The sequence below is a fragment of the Sorex fumeus genome, unplaced genomic scaffold (genome assembly GCF_029834395.1).
Source record: "Sorex fumeus unplaced genomic scaffold, SorFum_2.1 ptg000006l, whole genome shotgun sequence".
Lineage (NCBI taxonomy): Eukaryota > Metazoa > Chordata > Mammalia > Eulipotyphla > Soricidae > Sorex > Sorex fumeus.
In genome coordinates, this window is record NW_026606063.1 from 11,028,485 (window position 1) to 11,054,804 (window position 26,320).

Sequence of the window (26,320 nt, forward strand, 5' to 3'; positions counted from 1 at the left end):
CCCCGGCTCCCACCCCAGGCTCCTCCCCACAGGACAGGGGTCACTGGGCGCCTGTCATGTGTCAGTGATGGCACCCTCCTCCCAGGGAAATGCCAGGGCCCATAGACCCAGCGCCACCCGGAATGGAACTGTGGGCTTCAGTTCACCCCCAGACCCCGCACCCCCTTTCTTGGCGGGAATCTGCTCTGCGTGGTGCTGGGCTTGCTCAGTTCCCCCAAGTAACCACGGGAGGCAGGTCAGGACCCTCATTTACAGCCGGAACTGAGGATCAAAGGGGTTAAGGAGCTCTCAGCAGTCTCCCAGGGGCAGGCCCCCCTGCACTTCCCCTCCCCGCCAACACCCCCCCCATTCCCTGATGCAGAGTCAGAGCTGGGAGGGCAGTTCGGCAGCTGGCTCACGCCCTGCATTTTCAAGCATCATTAGATCTTTTTCTGACAACTTCATCAGTTAGCAGGGCTCGGAATTGGCAAAAATCCTTATTTAGACATTCAGCCAAAGAATTAAGAAGTGGTTGCTTTTAGAAAAAGCTCCGTGATGTAGGACGCAGTGGCGGCTGGGGCGATGCCACCGTCAGCAGACTGAGGGCGGGCCTGGGGGGAGGCGCTGCTCTGTTCCAGCCTCAGTTTCCTCATCTCCCAAATGGGGTTATCCAGCCGCTTGTCTTCACTTTCGCCCCGAGAGCTGACGGGCCGGAGCTAACACCTTCCTTCTCTCTCTCCTGGGCCTCAACTTTGCCTCTGGACCCCAAGACAAGGCCCAGATGGCCAGAGGCTCTTTCTTGGGGGTGATGGGGTCCTTGGGGAGAGGCAAGGGCAGCCCCCATCCCGGCCTCCTGGTAGGGGACTCTGTTTTGCAGGGACAGCCTGTGTGTGGCCCTCCCAGAAATGGGTGGTGGCAGGAGCCCCCCTATTGCCAGCGAGAACGTGCTCAGCCCCTTCCTCAAGTCCCACATTTCAGCGACCCCCTTCCGGCTTGCGCCCACCTGGACCCACAGGTCTGGACATGGCTACAGCCTTGATTCGTGGTTTCTCTCCTCAGACATTGAGAGGTGGGATAGAGTCTGGCTCTGAGCCCTTCCGGGTCTGTCTGGCCGCTCCTCACGGCCGTAGTGTCCCTTCCTTTGAGATGGGAGCAGCAAGTCCTTGTCAGGCACCCCCCCACACCCCCATAAAGGATTCTGGAGATCACATGTCGCTGGCCTCCCTGGGCCCGTGGAAGGCCAGGCAGGAGTGACCAGGCCCCTGGACGGCAGAGGACACGGAGGCTGGGGGTGTGTGGGTGGATGGGTGACCCCAGTCCATGGTGAGAAGCAAATCCACGCTTCCTTTCCAAGCGGCTCTGCCGCCCTCCCCACACCCCCCCCCCCCCCCCGTGGGCTCATTTGCTCTTGCCCCCCCCCAATTCTCCAGGGACAGCCGGGAACAGGCCTCCCAGGGCTGGGGGACGTGCCCCTCCGGCACCCGGGGCCCAGTCCTCGGAGCTCAGATCACAAGATAAACAAACTCCATCTCAGATTTTCAAGCCTCTGCTCCCAGGGGCCGGCTGGCCTGCTGGCTTGGGGCTTTATTCCGCTGTTTCTTTACTGATAACTTCATTTGTGCCCCCAGAGACCTCAGACGGACTAAAATTAGAAAAACAAACAACCATTGTTTCCGAGCTAACCCCTTCCTCACTGGGAAGCTGCCAGCCCGCCCCCCCCCCATGTTTCCAGGATTTGCAGCCCCTATAAGCTGCCCCAGAGGGTACAGTGCCTCCCACCCCACCCACCCCAGCCAAGCCTGAGTGCCGGGAAGACACACTGTGACCTGTGCGGACCAGCCTGCACCGCAGTTCCACATAACAGGGGTGCAGCTCCGAAACACCTCTGCCAGGGCCCAGAAGGAAGGCCCAAGGGGATGGGGGGACTGGCAGGGGTAGGGGGTGCTCAGCCCCACATGGAGCCAGGGGCCTTCTGATTGCCCACCCTGGAGAGGGTCTTGGTTTGGCCCCTCACATCTCCCAGACCCACCAGATCCGAGCCCGCTGTTTAGAGACCTCAACATCCCCCGCTGAGAAATGGGCCCCATTCTGGCAGCCCTGAGTGTCTAGGAGGGCCCAGGGGGAAATTTAGGAACCCCAGGAGGGTGAGTGTCTGTAGCATGTGTTGAACCTCATATTAGGGGGTCAGAGGGCAGGGGGCAAGGCAGAAGGCAGGACCAGGCTCAGAAAGGAGCAGAGGGGTCTCACTGAAGAGAGACTCGGGAGCACAGAAGCCCAGTCCTGCTGTGCTGGGGGGAAAGGGAGGGATTGGGTTTGTCCCAGTGCTAACGACCCTGGGGCTCTAGGCAACCTTTTCTGTTTGCTTGGTCGATTTTGGTTTTAGGGGCCACACCTGATAATTCTCAGGGCTTACTCCTGTCTCGGTGCTCACGGCTCATTCCTGGTGGTGCTGGGCATCAAACCTAGGTCACACGTATGCAAGCCAAGACCCCTCACCGCTGTCCTGTCACTCCAGACCTCTTTCTGTTGTTGTTTGTTTTGCTTGGTTTGGCTTGAGGGCCACATCCAGTGGTGTCCAGGCTCAGGGATCACTCCTGGCAGGACTCGGTGGGGGAAACAAATGAGGAGCTGAGCTAATCCAGGCTGGATGCATGCCTGGCCTTACCTGCCACAGTCCTCTCTCCCGTCAGGCAAAGCTTCCTGCACCCTGAGCTCTGTTTGCACCAGAAGAGCTGGGGGTCTGAGAACAGGCTTCCTGTCCAGGGCAGAGCTGGCTGAGGGCTACAGGCCCTGGTGGGCGCTGGCCGCTTGCCCTGGAGACCAGGCAGAGCCTGGACGTGGAGCTGTCACCCTGCCAAATGGCAGGGATGTCAGTGTCCACTATCCTCTGAGTTAGTGACTGACCCCTCATCCCCAGCACCGGTCTAGCTTCCTGGGAGGCCTCGTCCCTTCTTCTCTCTGAGGCCATCGCCAGCGGAGAAGGCCCCTGAAGAGGTCCGAGGCAGGTGTCTGACCAACACCCCACCTCTCGGGAGGCAGAGAAGGCAAAGGGCAGAAGGAGGTTCTCTTCGGAAATGGCAAGAGTTGACAACTGGCCTCCCCCCCCCCGCCAGCCCCTTCTCTTACCCTCACACAGGGAGTGCCCCCAGGGTTCCGGTGGGCTCTGTCCTTAGGGAGAGGGTACATGGCCTCCAGGACCAGGGCCGGCCAGTTGTGGTCAAGTGCTCAGCCAGCCAGAACCGGAAGTGGAGGCAGAACTGGATATGGAACCAGAACCGGAAGTCTCAGCCCAGGTGCTTTCTTGGGTGTGCAGCTGCAGAGAGACCCCAGGAGACGCCAAACCCCCAGGAGCATCATCAGGATGTGAGAAAGGCATGAGGCTTGCTAGGGACGGGCGTTTACTGACCAGAGGGCACTGGCCAGATGGACACAGTGGAAGCTTCCAGAGAGGCAGAGATGTGCTTAGCACAGACTGGGGGGTGGGACGGGGCTGGTCTTTTATTGTGTGTCTCTGAGTGGCTTCGGGGGGAGGTTTTGCTGTCTGTGGATGAGTCCACTCTGGGAGGTGGGTGGACAGCGGACATGTGGCCAGTTTGGGGACTGAGCAGCAGAACTGAGCCGCAGGTGGCCTCTGGTGTCCCCTGGGCTCGGCTGATGCTGATGAGCTGAATTCAAGCAGGCAATTTGCCAGAGCGCACCAGGATGCGTCTGAGAAGGCGCGAGACGGTGAGATGAACCGTGTCCTGTATCACGTACCCGGGGAGTGTTCCCCTCAGCCTGGGCAAGAGACCCCCAGAGGCCCCTGCCCGCAGAGGGCGAAGCATTGAAGATGAGCCAAAGCTGCTCCTTTTGGCTGCCCAGGAGGGAAAGTTGAATGGCTGATCGAGTTCTTTGAAAGCCCATTTCCCCCTTTTCAACTCTCATTTTAGTTGCGTAAAGAGCAGATGAAAATTAAAACACATTTTCTCAGGGCTGGAGTGATAGTATAGTGGCTAAGGCGGTTGCCCTGCATGCGCCCGACCCAGATTCGATCCCCAGCGTCCCAGGAGCGTCACTGGGTGTGACCCAAAAACCAAAGAAAACAGAAAGGAGAAGGCCCAAGAGAAATAAAAGCAAGCCAATAAAAGATTGATAAAAGATTGATAAAAATAAACATTATGAATTTTTTTTAATGCATTTCCTAAAAACTAGTTTCTGAGCATTCCGGCCTCCCAACCTAAACTTCCCTTTTCTTTCCTTTTTCCCGCCCTTTCCCCAAGGGGCCCCTTTCTTTCACATCACTATCGACTTTCATAGACTGGCTTTTCCCAGTAGGCCTAAGTGTTTTTCCACATTACTATACTGTCTGTGTCATTAGCATTTCCAAGGGCACGTAATTGCTCTGAGTTCTGAGTGACTGAACTGTCCCTTTGGGGTGTGGCCCTGTTGGGGTTCTTCGGTGCTATTCTTTTCTGCACCTAATCCTACTTTTGCAGCGAGTACCCTCGCATATTAGTTTCTTCTTCGTTAAAAACAAAACTGTGTTTTCTGCGTTTAGAGGTCTTGGTGGGGCTCAGAGGCACTAGCTAGCCAGGGCTGGCCGTGCTCGGAATGTGAACTATGCAACTCTTAAAATCATCATTATCCTGGCAATGTGGCAGCAGAGAGGAGCTCTGGTGCCTCCGACGAGAGACACACACAGATTCCTGGGCTCTCAAACACCCGTGACCACAGCCCAAAACCCGGCCCCCTCCACAGTGGCCTAGATTCACCGGCCTGGCTTCCCCTGGGGTGCCCCTGCTGCGGCCAGCTCACGTCCTCCATCCCTCGCCCAGATGCGCTCTCCATTAGATGAACATCTGCTAAGCGTGAGCACGCCCAGCCCCAGGATTCCCCCTCCAGTGCTCTGCAGCAGGCAGTGGCCTGGGTGCAAGGTTGTTCCTCACGCTCCCAGGACAGGAAGGATGCTGTGGCACCTCCCCTCGGTTCTCCTCCTCCTCCCCTTCACCCTCCTCCTCCTCCTCCTCAGACTCCTTCCTGGGTGCCACCTCCCTGCCCCCCCTCGGAGCTTCCCAGGATATATTTTCCATTTTGATATAGCAGCTTCCAAGGAAATTGCCCCAGCCCGTCCATCAGAGTCTTCCTCTCCTTCACCGGAGTTATCTTAGTACGAGCCACCCTTGGGAGTGTCCATGGAGACCGGGAGTGACCCCTGAATACAGAGCCAGGAGCAGCCCCCTGGGCACCGCCAGGTGGGGCCCAACCTCCAATGCCCCCCACCAATAACAACACAAAGAATAGAAGGGCCAGGGCCAGAGAGATAGTGAGGGGGTAAAGGTACTTGCCTTGAACAAAGTCAACCCTCGTTCCATCCCCAGCACCACATATGGTCCCCCACGATCACAGCCAGGAGTGATCCCTGAGCACAAAGTCAGGAATAAGCCCTGAGCACTGCCAAGTGTGGCCCAGCCAACCCCGCAAAAGAAGCACAGAGGCGCGGACAGGTGGGACATGAGGCCAGTTGGCATGTCAGGAGTCCTGGGGCCCTGTCCGCGGTCCTTTAGGTGCGGTGCCCACCATAGGTGCTGAGGACCAGGCATGGCTGGGGGGATGGGGGGTGAGGGGGCTTCACAGCCAAGGGCAGCCTGCTGGGGTGGGGCTGAAGTTGGGGACACAATCTTCTCAGGACCGCAGGAGACAGCAGGGGTTGGCGCCAGGGGGCGGGAGATGGGGTCCAAATTCCAAACATCTCAACTGTTGGATCCAATGATTAGGGTTGCTTCTGTCTGGGCTTGGTGGGGTTTAGTGTCACTGAGTCTGGGGTGGGCGGTGGAGAGCGGGGGGCGCACTCTTCATGGGAGGCAACAATGGGGGGCTGATCTACTCTGCTCCTTATGGAGGGGGGAGCTTGTGAAGGACAGAGCAGTGGAGACCAGGCTTCTCGCCCTCTGACACTCTGGGCACTGCCTGACACGTGACCCCCACCGAAGGCTGGCGGGCAGGAGGGGTCTTAGGAAGGTGCCACAGACCATTCACTCCCCCCCCCACTTCTCTCTCTACCATTTGAGGCCTCACTTATCCATCCATCTGCGGGCAAACAGCTGCTGTCTCTAATCAGGCCACCAAGAGGGGTCTTCCCGCGCATGGAGTCACCCCCACCCCTGGGCTGGTGGTTTTCTTGTTCTCCTCCTGGTAATTTCATCCAACGGCAAAGCTGGGGGAGGGGTTGAACCCGAGAGTCTGTCAGCAGCCTCGGTGGGTGCTCGGCTGGAGGTGGAAGGTATTTCCTAAAGAAATGGAGAAGGGGGAGCAGAGAGAGAGCAAGAGTGAGAGAGAGAGAGAGAGAGAGAGAGAGAGAGAGAGAGAGAGAGAGAGAGAGAGAGAGAGAGGAGAGAGACAGACAGGAGTTTCAGGCCCGGGATGCAGAGACCCTTGTACAACCCAGGGCTGCTTGTCCAGAGGAAGATGTTGAGTTTGGGGAGTTTCTCCCCATTCCCCAGCACTGTGTCTGCTCTTGGGGAGCAGGGAGGTTCTCCACAGAGGAAACTTGCCCACTGGAAGCGTTTGCCACTCGGCATTTGTCTTGGCGATTGTCACCTCCTGACTAAGAAAGACAAAATGTATTTGGACTTTGCGATCCTATGGAGGCAGGAAGTGTTCTCGGCCTGAGATGCGAGCAGAGAGAGACAGTGCATCTGAGACAGGCTACTGGGGGCCCCGGGCAGCCGCAGGGTTTCAGCCCCCAGCTGGGCTGCCCGGGGCCTGGTGGAACACGCTTTCCGCTCTTGAGAACTGACTTTAGAAAGAGCTCTGCGGAACGGGCAGATTCTGCTCGGCAAACACACGGAGGGAGGGAGAGCAGTGGAAGGAAGGGGTCGGCCTGGCACGGGCTGGAGGTCTGAGGGGAGGCGGGGAGGAGAGGGACGGGAAGGGCGCATTCTGGAAAGAGTTCTACGGGGATCACGGGTGTTCAGTGGGGTAATTTGGGGAGCAGCCCAATTTAGGAAAACCACCGGCCTGGGGGTGGGCGACACCCACGCGTCTCTGTCCTACCTCTGCCCTCTGTGAACAGTGACTGAGCACATCTGCAGTGCACGTTCTGGGACCCTCCCCCAGACTGCTGGCTTAGACCCCCATGGCTGAGGCCCGGGAATGTGGGCTTGGGTTGTGGTGGGGGGCTGAGGGGTGCCCTACCTGTCTGCCCCTCCTCACCCTCCTATTTTTTTTCTTTTTGGGTCACACCCAGCAATGCTCAGGGGTTATTCCTGGCTCTGAGCTCAGGAATTACTCCTGGCTGTGCTTGGGAGACCACGTGGGATGCTGGGGATCGAACCTGGGTGGGTCGCGTGCAAGGCAAACGCCCTACCCACTGTGCTATTGCTCTGCCCCCCTCACCCTCCTATTTTGAGGGCCCTGGAGGACTCATGTGAACAGAGTCTCACCATCAGTGGCTCACCCCAAGGTCACGCTATTGCCAGCACCCACAGGCCCCAGAGCTGACACCAGCACTGACCATGGGCACTGCCCCCTGCACATGGGCCTCCTCCCCCCTCCGGGCTTGGGATCTTCCCTTTACAGGTTGGGTAGGGGTGGGCCTGGTGATGCTGACAGGGAGCAGTGAAGATGGGTTGGGTGCACCTGGTGGGAGACGGGCTGCCAATTTTAGGGGTCTGGCCAACACGAGAGTTGTGACCCATTTTATTTATTTTTTGCTTTTGGGGTCACACCCAGCAATGCACAGGGATTACTCCTGCCCTCAGGAATTACTCCTGGCGGTGCTCGGGGGACCATATGGGATGCTGGGAATCGAACCCAGATCGGCTGCATGCAAGGCAAACGCCCTCCCCGCTGTGCTATCACTCCAGCCCCGTGACCCATTTTATAGCTAGGGAAATGGAGGCCATCTCCTCATGCCCTCTCCACTGTTGGTGGCGTTTTCAGGTTACCAGTTCTGTTCGGTAGGTTCAAGGATCTGGTAGAGTCGATCTCAAGCTTTTAAAAACGACATGGTTGCTGAAAGTAGACTATAGACCGAACACGATTGCCACTCAATTCCTCTTTTGCACGCAAAGGGAGAGAGAGAACAAAAGGGAATGCCCTGCCACAGGGGTGGGGTGGGATGGGGGGTTCTGGGGGTGGGTGGGAGGGATACTGGGAGCATTGGAGGTAGAGAATGGGCACTGGTGGAGGGATGGGTACTCAATCGTATAACTGAAACCCAAGCACAAAAGTTTGTAAGTCTACAACCGTACCTCATGGTGTTTCACTAATAAAAATTTTTAAAAAAATGACATGGTTGCCAGTGTAGACATGACAGATGTCAAGAGCCTCGGTGGAGAACAGGTATCTTCAGTGGAGGAGAGGCACTGACTATGGACAGCAACACCGGAAGAGTCAACCCCGGGATAAGCAACGTAACCAAACTATGAGTTAATTAGAAAACAGTGAACTTGCTAAGGGAGTGGGGAGAAGGAGGGAAACTTGGGTCCCTGGTGGGGGGACCCTGACGCTGGTGATGGGTTTGAGGTTGGCACAATCTATGCCCCAGACTATGTTTCCAACACCTTGGTCGATCTTGATGCCTAAATAAAAAGAGAAGGAAGAGAAAAATGAGGCCATAAACCTCACGAGCTACAAGCTTGTGGCTGCCAATGGAAAACTTTGCCCTTCAGACCCCCCATGCTCCGCTCCCCACCCACAGCTCATTCTCCCGCCACAGGGTCACCCCCAAACCCAAAGCCTACGGCCCCTGGCTCCTCTGTGCTGGCGGCAAGCCCGTCTGGAAGGTTCCCGGGGACATTGGCAGGTCCCCATGGACCTGGAATCTGGGAGGAGAAGGGCCTGGTGGTTCCGAGCCAGCTTCGGGTCACGTGCTGCCATGGCTGTTTAATAACATCTAACATTTTTACGGCCTTGCCTGCCTATTTGTTCCATTAGCAATCTGCCTGCCGCTGTCGGCAGGACACCTCCTCGGCCACCCCTGCCAGCCCATCTGTCACCGGCAGACAGCTCCTGCCCGGGGCCCCTCTGCCGGGTGGTGTCAGGAAGATATCGCCTAGACTCTGGGATCGTCCCTGTCCTATAAGGAGCTGGCAACGAAGGCAGCCCTGGGGCTGGGTCCACAGAAGGACACTTCGCCCAAAGGCCCTTCATGTCCACTGAGCTCAGATCCTGCCCCTTCCTCCCCAGCAGGCGCAGGCTTCTCGCGTTCAGTCAGGCTCCTACTGCCCGAGCAGGGCCGTGAGAGCGTTTGGAGTCCAGGCTCAGCCCCTGGGTCAGGCGAAAGGCAGCACTGAGGGAGGAAGGGAGCAGCTCTCGGGCCTGCCTCATCTGCTGGGCTCCTGCTCCCACTCTATCTTAGGCTAGCTGCTCCCCCCAAGTGCTCTGGCCAGATCTGGCCCGACCACCTCCCCTAGTAGCTCCCCGGAGTCCTGTGGAGGGCAGAAGTGGTGGTGCCAATACTTTGGGGTCCCCAGACCCAGTTCCATGCCTGACACATGGTAACACCGCCTTAAGGATCCACTCCAAGGACTTGCAGCTCATGTGGAAACTTTGTGTCTCCCCATTAGCTAAGTTGGTCACAGAAAAGCCAGGACTGGGGTGGAGGTGGGCGTACTGGGGGGGGGGGGGGATGCCTCACACCTCACCTGCTCTGCGTGTGCAGGAAGCCGTTTCTTCAAAGGAAGCGTTTTTGCTTTTTAGGTTTTTTTCTGATTTCTGTGGAGGCAACTTCCAGTGTAGCTGGCACAGGTGGGGCGGCCATGAAGGGACAGGGATCAGACCCAGGGCCTTGCACATGCAAGGCACATACTTTACCTCTTGATCCAAGGATCCAGCCCCAGAAATGGCATTTTACAATAATTCAAAAAAATTTATATAACCCCATGGAGTCAAAAGACGTACTAAATATTGACAACACATTGAAATAGGTGTCTGAATCGTCCCTCTCTGGGCTTTAGTTCCTCTTCCTCTTCCTCCTCCTCTTCCTCCTCCTCCTCCTCCTCTTCCTCCTATTCTTCCTCCTGCTCCTTCTCCTCCCCCTCTTCCCCCTCCTCCTCCTCCTCCTCCTCTTCCCTCTTCCTCCTCCTCTTCCTCCTGCTCTTCCTCCTCATCTTTCTCCTCCTCTTCTTCCTCCTCCTCATCTCCCTCCTCCTCCTCTTCCTCTTCCTCTCCTCCTCCTTCTCCTTCCCCTCCTCCCTCTCCTCCTTCTTCCACTGTTGGCTCCAGCTGTGCTCAGGGCACACTCCTGGCTCTGTGCTCAGGGATTACTCCCAGCTGTCTTCTGCGAATCACAGGCAATGCCAGGGATTGGACCAGGTGCCTTAACCCCAATACTAACTCTCTGAACCAAGTTTCCTCCTTGCACAGACCAGAGTAGAAATATATGACCAGGTTATACATAAGCCACTGACAACTTCAGTCTAACCAGAACCTTGCGGCAGTTGGCACTCACTCCGGTTGTCTTTGTGAAGTGACTGACAGACTTCAGCTCAACACTGCCACCTTCTGGTGGAGTATCTCGAGTGCCGGGTGGACCAGAACTTCCTCCTGTGGAAGGAAGAGAAGACTTCCATAACGGGGCATCCTTCTCGCTGGTCTCTGTTCAGTCCAGAGCAGCCCTCTGTGGCTTCCAAGCCACTAGGTGATCTCTGACAAGCTCATTCATATCCTGAGACGCAGCCACATTCCAAGAGTGCCCAGCGTCAGGAACTGGAATGAACTCCACGCCATAGACCTCCAATTCCCGATCCCCCCCTATTTCCTTTTGGTGCCCCACTCCCACAAAACAGGAAGGAGCTTTTATTTTCAGTTAACTAAATAATTCCCTTATTTCTTCTCTGTAAGAAGTGCTTAATGCTTGTAACTGCCTGAGGCACATTGCTCTCCCGGAAACCTGCAAGTTTGGCTATGTTGTGGTTCCATTTTCACTTAGTTCAAATTATTTTCTCATTTCCCTTGCGATTTCTTTATGGATTTTCAAAATATCCTCTATCGTTATTTCTAATTCAATCTTGTTGCGACCTGAGAGCCTATTTTTGTATCATTTCAATCTTCTAAATTTGTTGAGATGTGCTTTATGACCCAGAATATGGTCTGTTGTGGAAATGTCCTAAGTGCACTTGAAGATAATGTCTTGCCACTGTGTTGGGTGGAGTATCAAGTATGTCAAACGGGTCAATCGTCTTTTCAACTTTTTTATATCCTGATGTTTTTGGTCCACTCGTTCAATTGATGTCTTTACGGCCTATGACCAGTGATGTCCACCTTAATCACTTAGTATATTTCCAGGTGTCTCCAGGTAAAATAATGTGGTGAACAGAACTAGAATACATGTGTCTTAATCTCTGTGTCCCACACACTGGCACGATTTTGGTGTGCATTTATCTTTTATATATTGACATTACGAGTTCATACTGATGTCTCTAACCAGCACCACATCTAGCCTCCACTTGTTCATTTATGAGTTTGAGTGTGTGTGATAAGAAACATTAACCCCCTCTCTGTTCTTATGTGTTTGTTCAACCCAGCATCCAGGTTGTTTCAGGGTTGTCAATCCCTGCCCCTGTGAGAAAGGTGTTTACTGGAGAGAGGCCAGAGAGCTGTTCATTTACAGCTTTCTTGGACTTTAGACTTAAAATCATCCCATCCAAACAGTCTTTAAAGTCATTTGGTCAGCCCTTCTTTCCCTGTTCCTTTCAGTGACATTGTGACACCCTTTGGAAATGTAGTTACTTGTACTTGTCATTATCTGCATTTTGTCCTGGATTCAGCAGCCTCCTGTGGTTTTAAGGTTCTAATTCGCATTCAGTTAACTTCACTCATAGTGGTTTATGAAGCACTAAGGCATGGTCTGCTGCCACGGCTAGATCACCCCCCTCCCATTCCTCCTCATTTCCTTATGAGTAGGGGAATGGCTACACAGGTCCAAGGGAATGTAGTGGAGGGATGTTGGCTCTCGGGTGATTGGCATTTTCTCAATCAAAATTAAAAGCAGATCAATAAAAACTGACATTTGTTCCCTAGCAAGGTTCCTTTGTATTCTATTCCTTCCCCTCCTCCAGAAACTAGCAACCCCCCAATCTGTTTCCTGTCCTCATAGTTTTGCCAGGTCCAGAATATCTTGCAAACAGGTGCCTAGCACCTGTCGACTGTAGCCCTTTGGGCCTGATTTCTTTCACTTGGTAGAATAAGTTGAGGCATAATCCACATTGTTGTAGGAGTGAAGCGTTTGCTTTTTTTAATGGTCTGGATTTGCAGTGTTTGTTTATCGATTCTCTGTTGAAGTGCGTATTGGTTGTTGTGACTTGCCTTTTCCTTCTCTTACTGGGATTTTTTGAATGGTACAAATGTGTGATTTTTAATAATTTCAACTGCTGAAATGTTATCACTCGTGGCTTTTCTATTTTGCCCTTGGTAGATTGTTAAAGAATCTTTGCCCCAAGGTCATGAAGATGCTTGCTTAAAAGTTTTCTTATGAGTGTCCAACATTAAACCTGTGGTCAGTCTTAATTGATTTTTATGGTGTAGTGTGAGGTTGGAATCAAGACTCAACTTTTCCCCCACACTGATTAAGCTCTAAACCTGACACCACTTACTGGAAAGACCCTCCTTTCCCCTAATCCATTACAATATGCTCTTTCTTATAAATCAGGCACCCACATATGTGCGTGTCTGTGTTGAGAATCTCTATGTGGTCATCAGTCTATTTGTCTCTCCTGGCATTAGTACCACACCCTCAGAATTTTGATAACTAAAGTTTTCGTATAGTAGAAAAGTAGTAGAAAAGCTTCAAGAGTTCCCCTATCCTTGTAGACTGCTGTTCTTCAGCCTTTGTGTTTCCATATGTTTAATATCTGTTTGTCAATTGATTTGCCAACTTGGAAGACTTGAATTCGAATGTCATGAATGCTGCAGATCACTTGGGGACGAATCACCGTCTTGAAAATGTTGAGTTTCTCAGTCAACACTTATGGTACTAGCTGAAAAGAGATCGTTGATTTGGTTTGGTTTTGTAGTGATGGAGGTCCAACCGAGACCTCACACATAGATCCTCTCCCACTGAGCTGCTTCCCCGGTCCCGGAGAATGTGGTTTTATTTTCCATTTTATTTCATGAAAGCACCATGACTTACAAAGTTATTCATAGCTGAGTTTTAGACATACAGTGTTCTAGCATTGTAGACACCACCAGTGTCAACTGTGCCCCACCAGTGTTCCCAAGTTCCTTCCCCTGTCCCTCCACTCCCACCCCCAAGTCCTCCACCCTGAACCACCCCAGCCCCAGCCTGTAGCTCGACAGGCACCTTAGAAAGTTCAATAGTAGTTTAATTTTTGCTTTCATGATTTCAGTGTTGTTGGCTCTGTGGCCTGGCTCTCTGTCAGTCCTTCACACCATTCATGTACCTGAATCCCCTTGACCCCGCCCCTGCTGCTTCTCATGTGTCTCCCCACCCCACCCCTTTCTATTTCTTTCCTTCTCCTCCCTATGCTCTGAGGCTGAAGGTGATCTAGGCATCCCTCCCTTAAACCATTCATTTCCTCACCCAGTTACTCTAAATACCACATATAAGTGATATAACCCGGTGTTTATCTGTCTGCTTCTAGCTTACTTCATTTACGTGATGTCTTCCAGTTCCATCCATGACGCAGTGAATGGTTCCATCATTCTTTAGAGCTGTGTAATATTCCACTGTGTATATATGCCACACCTTCATGATCTACTGCTCTGTCAGTGGATATCTATTGTATTGAGCGTCGCAATGAATACTGACATATGTGCATATGTTCTTTGCATATGTTCTTTTGAATGAATGTTTCGGCACTAAATCTTAAATCTTGCTTCACCCTCTTCCCAGGACTCTTGCCTGGTTTGGGGACTCTTTAAGGCCACCCTACCCTCAGAGAAAAATTTTCCAGAAGCCTCAGGTCTGCATCCAAGACCTAGGAAGAGATGGACACTTACCTCCCACACCCCACGGACACCTCTATCGCCTATTACTGGACAGATGCTGCACATCTTTCCAAATGTTTACAAATGTAAACATCCACCGTATCATCTTAGTAAAAGTTGGGAGTGGACAAAAATGAACAAAAAACAGAGCCTTGTTCAAGAATAAGTACTAAAGGGGACAAAGCTGAGTTAGCAATGAGAATTTTTTAAATAAAAATACTACTTGACCTTATAGAGAAGGAGGGAGGGGAGAGAGAGAGAGAGAGAGAGAGAGAGAGAGAGAGAGAGTGCTTCGAAGGCCCCCATGATGTCAGTACTGAATCGCTCATGTATTTTGGTGCGAATTTTTTCCAGCAACTGTAAAAATCTCCTTTTGACTGCTCTCATTGGAGAAATGGTGAAGAGATATTTTTAAGCTCAGTCCAAATATTTTCCCTCTGACTTTCTTCAAATCAAATCTCTTGTTCAATAATGTTGAGATTTTTTTTTAAGCCTCAATAATTTCCCTCCCTTATTTTTGGACAAGGACTGCAACCTTTTTGTTATCAACACTATGGGTTTGCTCCCCTCCCCCGTCCCCATTCGGGGCTTATTTTCATCTCCCATCAGTTGGTTGGCTGTGCTGTGCATAGTCAGCACGAGGTCACACTCAGGAGCTACCTGTGTGGCTTGCCATGGGGACATGTATAGCAGCCCTTGTTCCAGCCACCCTCCCCCCAGGGTCTGCGCTGTCCCTGAAGGGGAAAGGCTGTGCTGTCAGTTGTCACCTTCTTCCCCCTCCGAGGGCCCTTCTAAACGAGTGTGAAATTTAATGCAGACTGTAACTCTCTGGATTGCTCCCAAAACGCTTTGGCAAAGACTTCAGGTTGTTAAGAGACACCACAAAAGTCTGGAAGATGCGCCGCCCGGGGCCTGAGCGGGTTCCGTTCTCGGGCTGCTGCCTCTGGTTCTGTCTGCCTGGTGGCGGGGCTGGGCAAGAAGGCAGCGACTAGGCTGGCCCTTAGCTGGGGCACAGGGTAGGGGAACGCAGGGCGGAGCATGTCCCAGTGACACTTGTCACGAGAGACATCTGTGTCCGGGCCTGTGAAGCCGGGAGCCTGGGTGGAGGGCGCTGCCCACGCTGGAGGGGACACAAGCCAGGCTCTCTGCTCGTGCCCCCCCCCCCCCGCCCCCCGGCCCAGACCATCAGGCCCTTGCTCTGTGGCCTGACCTCTCCCCGGCTCTCCCATTCCCTGGTCAAACAGCTGCTTCCTGCCTCTCCTCCTCCAGGACCTCTGATGCAGTTCCTCTCCCTGCAGCCAGGCACTGAGCCACTTGAATCTGGGCTCTGCCTGGTGCACTTTCTATCAAATAAGACCCTTTTCTCATTCCTTTCCAGTAGCTTTTTTAAGACGGCGCCGCTTCTTTATTGGATTTGTTTTGTTTTATTTTATTTTCAAAATCTCTCGAGCTGTGCTCACTGGTTCACGGTGAGCCTAAGGATGTGGTGCCGGCCAGGATCATCTGGACCACACCCAGCAGTGCAGGGGACCTCCGGGATTACACCTGGGAATGCCAGGGGACCGTACGGTGCCAGGGATCAAATTGGGGTTCGCCACATGCACGGCCCTGACCTACCCCCTGTATTATCGCTCCAGCCCCCACTTCCGTATTTTAATGGGCCCATACTTGGCTTCATCCTTTGGCTCAGGGCACCTGAGTGGGGAGGGGCAGGCAACTCAGGAGACCCGGTCTGAGGCCGAGTCTCCTCTCTGGGCATGCGCTCTCCACCCACCAGGCTCCCTGCCCACGTCTGTGATTAGTGATTAGTCTCCATCAGCCAGCTCGAACCTCCTGCATCAGGAAAATGGCTTGTGCACCTGGAACGCACAGATACTCCTTTATAAACTGTGCGCCCCTCCCCTCCAAACCTGCACTGTTAGCACTGTCCTCCCGTTGTTCATTGATTTGCTCGAGCGGGCACCAGTAACGTGTCCAGACCTACCGTGTTACAAATCAAACATGCAAAGTGAAAACCCCTCAGAGCTCAAGAATACATTAAGTATTTGAAAAGCAAATGTCTCTTATGTTGCACAGTAGAAAATGACGAAAATTTCTTTCGTGTTCTTCTGCTGATAGTTAATAACAACAGGTAAAGAGCAAGCGATGCTGCAGGACCCACATGGGTATTCTTTGAAATCTTGCTTGAGCACTCCAAGATGAAGTCAGTTGGAAGGTCTGGTTCAAGTGGGTTTATTTTTAACAGCTGTTAGAGCTGATCCAAAGTGGAAAAATGAACCATCAGTTGCATGTATTAAATTATGAGACTCATTTTCAGCCCCATCTACCAATTACAGGCTTTTTGTTGAAATTAAGCAAGTGAATGTCCATCTTCCTTTCTGCCAATCAGTGACTCTTCTAAAGCTAATTGGAAAATGTTGTCTTTTGTGTATTTTCTACAAATGGACTCAGAAGCCCTGGTCACTCTTCATTTGGATGATTTTTCAAACAGATTGGAGAAATCTTTATGTAATATTTCCAGGTGTGATTTTTATAAGGTTCACCACATTGTCAACAACAAACACATTTCCTTTTCCACTTATTTTTCCCCAAAGCGCGGTTTCTTTGGGAAAGCATGGACTTTCTCACTCGTTGTCAAAACAACTCACTGTCACCTCGAAGAGTGGTCAGAAGAATTTGAGTCCATTTTTGGTGGCTGTCTGCAAGGAAGCAAAACTGCCAACAGTCACTTGTCATCCTAAGAAGCTCAACAAATTGCATGGACTCGTCTTTTTGTACAAAAACATCTTTAATTTCCCTTTTAGTCGGATGGTTATTGGAAGTGCTCTGTTGAGATAACTAGAAAACCTTGTGATTCAAAAGATTTGCATAGTCACTTTTTTTGGTGAGGGAGTGGAAACTGCATCTAAGGGTACTTGGGGCTCTGTGCTCAGAGGCAGTGTTTCGGGGCCCATACAGGACCAATCACTGGTATGACTGAACCCAAGTCCAGTACCCTACCAGCCGTACTAGCACTCTGACCCATATGCATTTTAATTTTTTTTAATTTTTTATAATAAATCATATATATATAGAGAGAGTTTGGTTATTGGGTTTTGGTTTGGGGCAATATTGGGCAGTGCTCAGGGCCTAGTCCTGGCTCATTGCTCTGGGGTCACTCCACGAGCCCTCGGGGTGCCTGGAATAGAACCTGGTTGGCCATACAAAGCAAGCGTCTTCCATGCTGAGTTGTGTCTCTTTGTGGGCCTCAGCCTGTCTCCGACAGTTAGTCAAACTCAGCGAGTTCTACCAGGCCTACAAGGGGAAGAGGAAAAAGTCACCCACCCTCCTGGGAAGATTCTGAGGCTCTCTGCTAGCTCCCCCGCACCCCACAGCCTCTCCCCCCACCCCACCGAGGTAGATACTGCCTTGGATGTTGTCTCCAAGTTGTCGTGTTGTTGCTGCCTTGTTCAGTTTGGGGACCACACCCAACTGGGGGGCAGGACACACACTGTGGCACTCTAATGCGTGTGGGGATTGTTTGTTGTTGGGGTAGTGGGTGCTCTGGGGCTACTCCTGGCTCGGCACCTTTGCGGTTCCACCCCGTCCCCAGCCCCAGCATTGCACTGTCCCCAACCCCACGGCACTGCATATACTTGGGAGTTCAGCATCTTGGACTTTGTCATTTCCCTTTTTGTTGTTATTCTCATGATAACCAGGTGCTCGCTTGGTTTTGGGGCTCCCACATTTTGGTTGCAGTGCTCGCTTGACTATGAGGCGCTGGTGATCACACACCTCAGCGTGGCTCCCCCAGTCCCCCAGTCTCAGTCCTGCGGCCATCTGACTCCACATTGAGGCCGCGCTGGGGATTGAGCTTTGGCCTCAGACTGCAAGGCAGAGCCACGTCCCTGTGCCCCTGGATTGAGCTGTTGAAGCCCAGGAACCCGCGGACGACCCCGCCGGGAATGTGGTTTTCATGTTGTCCTGCACCTGACCCAGTGTCCCTCTCGCCCTGTGCTGCTCTGTGATGAGGAGCAGCGATTTCCACATAAATGATGTTTTTACTAAAGCAATACTGTAGGCCTGGGCCGTAGTGCCCCTGCCCTTAGCAACACAGAGAAACACGATTCTTCATGTGCTTCGCTATTGAAGTAGAACCAAAACAAAGCACAGGAGAAACCCAGAGGTCTACTGCAGCGCACCTTCTGGAGGAAGAGATTTGTCTTGCTGCATCTTTCTCTACCTCTTCGACATTCTCACTGCCTCAGGACCGGGGGGCGGGGGGTGGGAAGAAAGAGGGAGAGAGAGATGGAGAGAGAGGGAGAGGGAAAGAGAGGGAGAGAGGCGGGTAAGAGAGAGAGGGAGAGATGGAGAGAGGGAAAGATCGAGAGAAGGAGAGAGGACGAGAAAAGAGAGGGAGAGAAAGAGGGAGAGAGAGGGAGATGGAAAGGGAGAGAGGGAGGGGGAGAGAGAGAGGGAGAAAGAGCAGTGGATGAGGCACTTGCCTTGCATGCATCTGACCAGGCTTGATCCCTGACACCTCATATGGTCCCCAGAACCCGGAAGGAGTGATCCTTGAGTATCTCCAGATATGGTGACAAAAGAAGCTAAAAAAAAAACCCCTCATTTCCCCTTCTGCACAATTACTTCCTGCGCTTACCATTTCGTGCTCCACAAACTATGGTCACCACTAGCAACCCACTGCCCCCTTCTCCAGTGAGACCAGGCACCTGTGTGGATAGCAGTCACATGACAGGTGTCTCAGGCAGTGTGGGTGGGCTTCCTGGCAGCCAGCCCCTGCCCTCTATCTCTGCCAGCAAGGCCCTTGGGGAGACACCAGGGAAGGGAAGCTCAGTGTGGGGCCCCCAGGCGCTCTCTTCTGGATTGCCCCTGCTGCCTCCGAGAGAGACTCTATTCCCTGACTTTGCTTATTTTCTTGCCGATGCAGCGTAAGCCTTACCTGCCATTGTAGTTTGCTGTCAGGAAGGAATCTTGCTTGATCTGCTTCATTGGAAGAATGAACTGATTGGCATTTTGGCAAAGTACTCTGTAAAGCCACTTAGTTCTGCCTGGTGATCCAGAACCTTCCCAGTAGATGACCTCAGCAGCATCACTGAGACCGTCAACCTCTGTCTTCCTGGGTGGGGGCTGGAGTTTGGAGAAAGAACCGGGGATGGGGTGGTGGTGGTGAGCACCTTCTAACAGCAGCTTGGATTATCCTGGAACACATGTATGTACATATGTGATCTTAGAATGTGTCTAAAGTCGCTCTCTGGCAAAGTGCAGAGCCAGGGCTGAAACCCAGATCTGACCTTCACATCAGTATGTGGGTGGGGAAGAAGGGGTTGCTCTGGGTGTGCATTACATACAATTTTTATGCCATTCTTGGCATTTTTATTCCATTCTTTGCACTTGGGGGGCGTTATTTTTCAACTTTTATACATAGTTGATATCTATCTTCCAGTAGGTAGGCGTCACCCCACCAGCTGCCGCCAGCGTCAGGTTGGTCCCATCAATGGCCAAGATGCAGAGACTATAAAACCCAGCTCCCAGAAGCACGCGGCCGCATTCATGGCCACGCGACATCTTATTATGTCATTTTTCCTTTGGATAACCTGGCAGGCTACCAAAAGTATCCTGCCCGCACGGCAGAGTCTGGCAAACTTCCCATGTCGTACTCAATATGCCAAATACCAGTAACAATGACGGATCTCATTCTCCTAACCCTGAAAGAGCATTGAAATGGCTCTTTTAAAATTTCAGGGCTGGGAAGAAGGAGATGTTACTGGTGCCTGCTCGAGGCAATCGACAAACAACGTGATGATCGTGATGGTGCTACATAGATAAAAATGAGGGGACTTATCAATAGCACAGCGGGTAGGGCATTTGCCTTCAAACAGCTGACCCAGGTTCGATTCCCAGCATCCCATATGGTCCTCCGAGCACTGCCAGCAAGTAATTCCTGAGCATGGGCTGGGTGTGACCCAAAAAGAAAAAAAAATGGGAAGCTGTATAAAAAGGACTAACAGGACCCCAGATGATCCTTTGCCAGTGCAGGAGGAGAGTTCACTCCAATAGTTGAGGTTCTCACTATTCTTTTCATCTGAGATCCAGGGCATGTGCTTTGGAAAAGAACAATGAGGCAGGTGGGGATGGAGCTATAGGAAAGTGGGTGGGCGTTTGTTTTGCACACAGCTGACCCAGGTTCAATCCCCGGCATCCCATATGGCCCCCCAAGCTTGGGAGTAATTCCTGAGAGCAGAGCCAGGAGTAAGCCCTGAGCACTGCCTGGTGTGAGCCCAAAAAAAGAACAAACAAACAAAAAGAGAATGAGGCAAGTACCTGACATTGATGGGGTTCCTTCCTGCTCGCCCCCCTCCCCCCCGCTTCCCACCCGCAGGTTAACCCTTTCAGAGACCGGATCTGCAGCGTGTTCTCCCACGATGGCCTATTCTCCTTTGAGGACGTGCTGGGCATGGCGTCGGTGTTCAGCGAGCAGGCCTGCCCCAGCCTGAAGATCGAGTACGCCTTCCGCATCTACGGTAGGTGCCAGGGGGAGAGAGACGGCCTCACTCTGGGCTCCACCCACGGCAACGCCTCTGTAGGATGGGCTGACTTGGGTACATGGGTTTGTATCACGCTTCTCAATTGCCATGGATTAAAAACAAAACCCCCAAAAAAAATGAAAGGAAGGGGAAGGTCAGAAGGGGCTAGATTCTGATGACTTCAGACTCACCTCTGCCGTGAGAGAGAGGAATGCAGATCCCATGTGCAGTTAAGCCCATTCCATGGACCGACTGGAACACGCAGCTAACTGGCTCCTAACGGGAGGGGAACCTTGGGGGAACCAGTTCACATGCGCCTCGCCCCGGTGACAATTGAGTTTGGTTGACTTGTCAGCTCCGTCTCCCTACTTGTCTTCTTCCTGCTTCACTCTAACTATTTCCTGGAGGCCCAGGGTGTTTCCAATGCTTACATGCAGCCAGCCAACCCGGATTCCATCCCTGGCATCCCATTTGGTCCCCCAAGCACCACCAGAAGTAAGCCCTGAGTACAGCACCAGGAGTAACCCCTGAGTACGGCTGGAAGTGACCCTTCAAAAAAAAAAAGCAAACAAACAAAAAAGAAATCCCGAAGCACTTCAGGGTCCTAGAAGAGTAGCAGGATCTCCCGAGGCTTCAAGGCACCTGAGCAAAAGTATGTCCAGCTCAGGAGATCTGCCTTCCTTCCCAAGTCGGGACACTGCAGGGGCCTGAGATTGATGAGGACCAGCCCTTGCTACCTGTCCCCACTGTCCTCCCCACCCCCAGTCCCCCATCTACCCATGCAAATCTCTTCCACCTTGAGCTCAAACACAAAAGCAAAAATCGGGGCCGGAGCAATAGTACAGTGGGTAGGGCATTTGCCTTGCACACGGACGACCTGGGCTGGATCCCTGGCAGCCCATATGGTCCCCCAAACTCTGCCAGGAGTGATTTCTGAATGCAGAGCTAGGAGTAAGCCCTGAGCATCACCGGGTGTGACCCAAAAGGAAGGGGGGAAAAAAGCAAGCAAAAATCACAAAGCCTTTGGAATGGATACCTCCTCGGGATTCATAAACTCTATGGCTTCCTGAGATGGACGCAAACAACCAGACTTCTCTTCGGGCTTCAAAGTCTTGTTATGCTCTAGGACTAGCAGCAAAATTAGGACCAGAGCACGCCACTCCCTGAGTCTGGGGCCTGGCCAGGAAACCTGCTAGGTAAAGAGAGGATCGTGATGGTGCGAAGGAAGAAGGGGAGGAAAAGGAAGGAAGGGAAAGGGCAGGCATGTTGGAGAAGCTCCTGCAGATCCTCCTTTGTCCCAGTTCAAGGATGGAGCTTCGGAGCTGACACAGGATCTCTCCAAGGGGGGCCTTTGTGTCAGCGTTTCTTTGCAGCGAATCCATCTGCACTATCAGGAGATTTGTGAGGAAGGCAGAATCTCAGCCCTCAGTCCTCAACAAGACAGAATCTGCATCTGAATGGGAGCACAGTGACTTGTTGGCACCTTAATGTCTCAGAAGCACCCAGGGTGCTCTGGAGTCTTGGCTCCCCCACTGCAGAGGTCTGATGCCATGAAGTCAGATGGTTGCTACCAGAAGCCAACCCTCCCTGTGGCAGGACATTCAGACAGGGAACACAAATGAGCTGCTAACGCCAGAGCCACCCACCAAAATTATTGGGAAGACTCAGACAAGGAAGCAACATCCCCTACCTGGCAGGAAACAGCTCAAACAGCCAGAGTATTTGCTTTCCGTGCAGGAGTTTGGGGTTCGATTCCTGGCACCACAGGATCCCCCGAGCATGGCTAAGGGACTCCCAGGTAATGAGCTGGGAGTAGCCCCTGAGCACCACCAGGTGTGGCTCTGGAAACTTCCAGGTCAGAATTTATTCTGAGGGATGTATGTGCCACTGGCAAAGATTTTGAACTAGATTACATTTGGGCAGTCAGGGATAGCAAACGTCCGTTCCTCTTCCAAGACAGAACAGGGTCCCTGGAGGGCCTGGTTTGCGTCTCTCCAGTCGAGCAAACACCTTCCGGTAAAATCTCTTACTTTGAAGCACATGAGTCTCGTCTGCTAGTCTCCTGAGTGTGAGACAGAGCCCATATTGTGGGCATGAGAGGGGGTGGGGGTGGGGGGGAGATGGGGGCTCCCCTGGAATGATGGCATTGTGTCTGGCCTGGTTTCTGGGTTTTGGCAAAGCTCCCCCTGGGGAGCCCCCAAGTTCCTTCAAGTTTGAGACCCTCTACTCAAACCTGCCACTTGAGTCTGGATTCCACTCTGCTATGTGCACGCATACCTTGTTTGTTTGGTTGTTTGGAGATTGGTAGGGGGGCACACCTCTCAGTTGTTGTGACCTACTTATTCCCTGCTCTGTGCTCGGAGGTCACTCCACAGTATTTCTAAGACCATGCAGTGCTGAGGATGGGACTTGGATCTACTGCACACGAAGACTGTGCTCCCACTCTTAGAACCATCGCCCTGGACCAAGGACCGTAGTTTTTAAAATTCTGGAGTCTGGAGATGGGTGGGCTCCAGGAAGGAACCCAGAGACCCCGTTCTTCAAGCCTCTTTGCTGTGAGATGACGGTTCTCCAAAGGGTTTCTCTGCTTGCAGGCATTTCCTCTGAACTCCTGGCAGGAAGGAGAAGAAATGGAGGCGAGGTCAGGACACTGCATATATCGACAGCACAGATCAAGTCTGTTCTATAACAAATTTTTCTCAGAAGCCTCACCCAGCACCTCTCTGCCTCATGTGGCCCCATGTACACGCACAGATGCAGAGGAGCCTGGGAAGCTGGGCTTGGAGGCTGAATGCAGTGACCCCAAACAAGAATCGCAAGGGAGACTGCTTGGGAGAAGGAAGGGGTCAGGCCACGGCCCAAGGATCCAGTGTTGTCAGATGCACTTGGGCTCAGCTTCCGCTTGGCAGGACACTCATGACCTCCATCCCTGTCTCCCCACAACCTCAGGGGAGACTGGACCCTTGTCAGAGACCTGAACCGCCTTCCTGTCCTCCTCCTCCCTCCCGTAAGCCCCTCAGGCAGGTGCCCGGAGGCTGGTGCAGTTACAGGAGGTGAGGGCACGGCTGACCTCACTCAACCCAACGGCTGAATTCTATGGCAGTGAGGAGAGCTGAGGAGATGACGGTGGTTGGGGTGTCTGAGGGGACCTGAGGACAGACCCGAGAGTCGCTGTTGGGAAGCCGCAAGAGAAGCGCCCCGTGCTCCCCTCACCCCCAGAAGCCTGAGCCGCAGGCCTGAGCATGCTGAGGCCTCCGGGACTGGCCAGAGCCCAGCACTCCCCACCCCGGCCCGTTCCCAGGCTGCTCTGCCCTCGCACCCCCAAAGGACACCAGCTGCCCAGAACTGCATTTCACTCCAGCAAGTCGCTCTGTGTCCAGATGGCTTGGGACCAAAGTCGTGTCACTTTACTGCAGTCTCCGCACATGGGAACAGGGCCACTGGGACGCCCGGGGACACTGCGGGGTCTCTGGGAGAGGCTCAGCGTCTCCTCGGCAGTGTCCCTCTGCCTGCCACCGCCCCTGAGCCGAGCCGACGGGGCAGCTGGGGCAAGGCCTCCGGTCCCAGCCTCCACGCGGTAGTGCTGAGAAACACTGGACAGGGAAAGAAGCACCCTCTGGACCGTTGGCACCTCAGACTTCCCCTCCCACCTTGGGGCAGAGACCCCAAGGCCTGGTCAGTACCACGGAAGGATCCTAGGACATCAGCCACGCTGTTCTGTCCCCCCACCCCCTCCCGGCCCATCTAGGCCCAGCTCTCATTCTCCAAACGTCGCACCAATTCTAAGGCTTGCCTTTGGGGCAGGGGGCGCTCCCCAGCAATGCTAAGGATGGAGGCCAGACCCCCTACGTGCAAAGCCTGTGCTCCAGCCCTTTGACCTGCTGCCTTGATCCAGAAGGGCCGGGTGGGCCTGACGGTTGAGTGTTCAGACCTGGCGAGGCGGGGCTATTCAGGTGCACCCAGTGGTGCTCAGGGCTGTGATTGGGGCTGTGAACTTGGGGCCTCGTTGGACCATGCACTCCACCCTCTGAGGCAAAACCCAAGCTTTGGAGTTTGCAGTCTTGGCATTTAACAGTCACCAAGGGGTGCAGGGTAGATCCTGTACCGGATGTAATAAGAAGGGTTTTGGTTCGTTTGAAGTACCACACCCAGTGGCACTTCAGGGCACTCAGGGATCTCTCCTGGTGGGACCATCTGGGATGCAGGGGAGCAAACCCAGGTGGGCCACATGCAAAGCGAGCATCCTCCCCTCTGACTATCGCCCCAGCCCTTCTAATAACAGCGGCCTCTGCTCAGTCTTCTAACCCTGAAACCCCACGCCAGCTGCCTGTAGGACCTGCAGGGCCCCTCCTTGGGGCGTACTAGCACACTCCATTTCCTGAAGAGAAGCTGGGGCTCAGTTAACAAATCAGGATTAAACCTGGTGGCAAATAAAAAAAGAAGCCCAAGTATGCTTCTCCAGACAACGTCCAGGTCACTGGAAGCTGCAGTTCTTCCTCCAACAGGCCATGTTCAGGGGCAGCGGTGCTGCGGACACACAGTGTCCGGAACTCGGCCCCATCTGCTGCATCATCGTACTCCACACAGCTGCGGGAGGAGAGGCACTCTCCTGCCACAAGGGTTACACGTTCCCTGTATTTATTTATTTATTTTAAATTTTTATTGAATTACCATGAGTTATAAATGGTAATTTGTAACCATTAATTATAAAGTATAATGAGAAATATACACTGTGAAGGGACAGGTGTTGGAACATTGCATGACTGAAACGCAACCCAACAGTCATGCAGTGTTCCGACACCTGTCCCTTCACCAGTGTATATTTCCCACCACGAGGTCCCCAGTTTCCCTTCTGCCCCGTCCCCCCGCCCCTGCCTACCTCTATGGCAGACACCTCTCTCTCTCTCTCTCTCTCTCTCTCTCTCTCTCTCTCTCTCATCACTCTCCGTCTCTGCCTCTCTCTCTCTGTCTCTCTGCCTCTCTGTCTCTCTGTCTCCATCTCTCTCTGTCTATCTCTCTTCCCCGCCCCTTGGGCATTATGGTTGCAATCCAGGAACTGAGAGGTTCTCATGTATGTCCCTTTACCGACTTTCAGCTGGACGAGCACTCAGTTCTTGTCCAGAGTGATCATTCCAACCATACACTTTCCCTTTAAAGACATTTCCAGAAGCTTTCATGGGCCTCTGCTACTTACATCTCACTGGGCAGAACGGAGTCATGTGGCCATGCCCAGCAGAAAGGGAAGCTGGGAAATGTAGTACTCATTTCAGCGGCGCTATAACCGGGTAGCACGTAGGCATTGAGTGACAATGAAGGCAGTCACGTGGGACTGGTGGGCCTGGGAACAGAGGCTGCCCACGGACTGACCGCAGCTGTCACTCTTGTCACCATCTCTTACTGATGCGTGACTTTGGGCGGCTCATCTGTTCACTGATATACAAAGTAGAATACCATAAAGCTTGGCGCTGGAGAGATAGCACAGCCGGTAGGGCGTTTGCCTTGCACGCAGCAGACCCAGGTTCGATTCCCAGCATCCCATATGGTCCCCTGAGCACCGCCAGGAGTGATTTCTGAGTGCAGAGCCAGGAGTAACCCCTTTGCATCGCCGGGTGTGACCCAAAAAAAAAGCAAAAAAAAAAAAAAAAGAATACCATAAAGCCAAGATGCATTGACTACCTACCTTATTTCCTGCGCTAGGAGCCATGGGTGCCATAGAAACGTCTCTGGCCTGGGGAATTTGCTTTTAGCCGAGGGGAATAAAGGAGCTAATAAGTGAAGCGGACAGGTGTGGAGCATGGCTAGAGGCACTGGGGCATATAAGACCCAACCTTGCAAGGCGGCCCAAAGGGAGGCTCCACAGAAGGGAGTATGGGGCGAAATTGGCAAGA

At 53.1% G+C, this 26,320-nt stretch overlaps 1 protein-coding gene across 1 annotated transcript in view; it reads left to right on the plus strand.

Annotated features, from left to right (window-relative positions):
* Positions 1-26,320, plus strand: part of CIB4 (calcium and integrin binding family member 4) — a 44,070-nt gene that overhangs the window by 12,962 nt on the left and 4,788 nt on the right. The window contains exon 4 of the mRNA XM_056128608.1: positions 20,288-20,429. Within this exon, the coding sequence (XP_055984583.1) occupies positions 20,288-20,429 (142 nt within the window). The remainder of the gene's footprint in view (positions 1-20,287; positions 20,430-26,320) is intronic.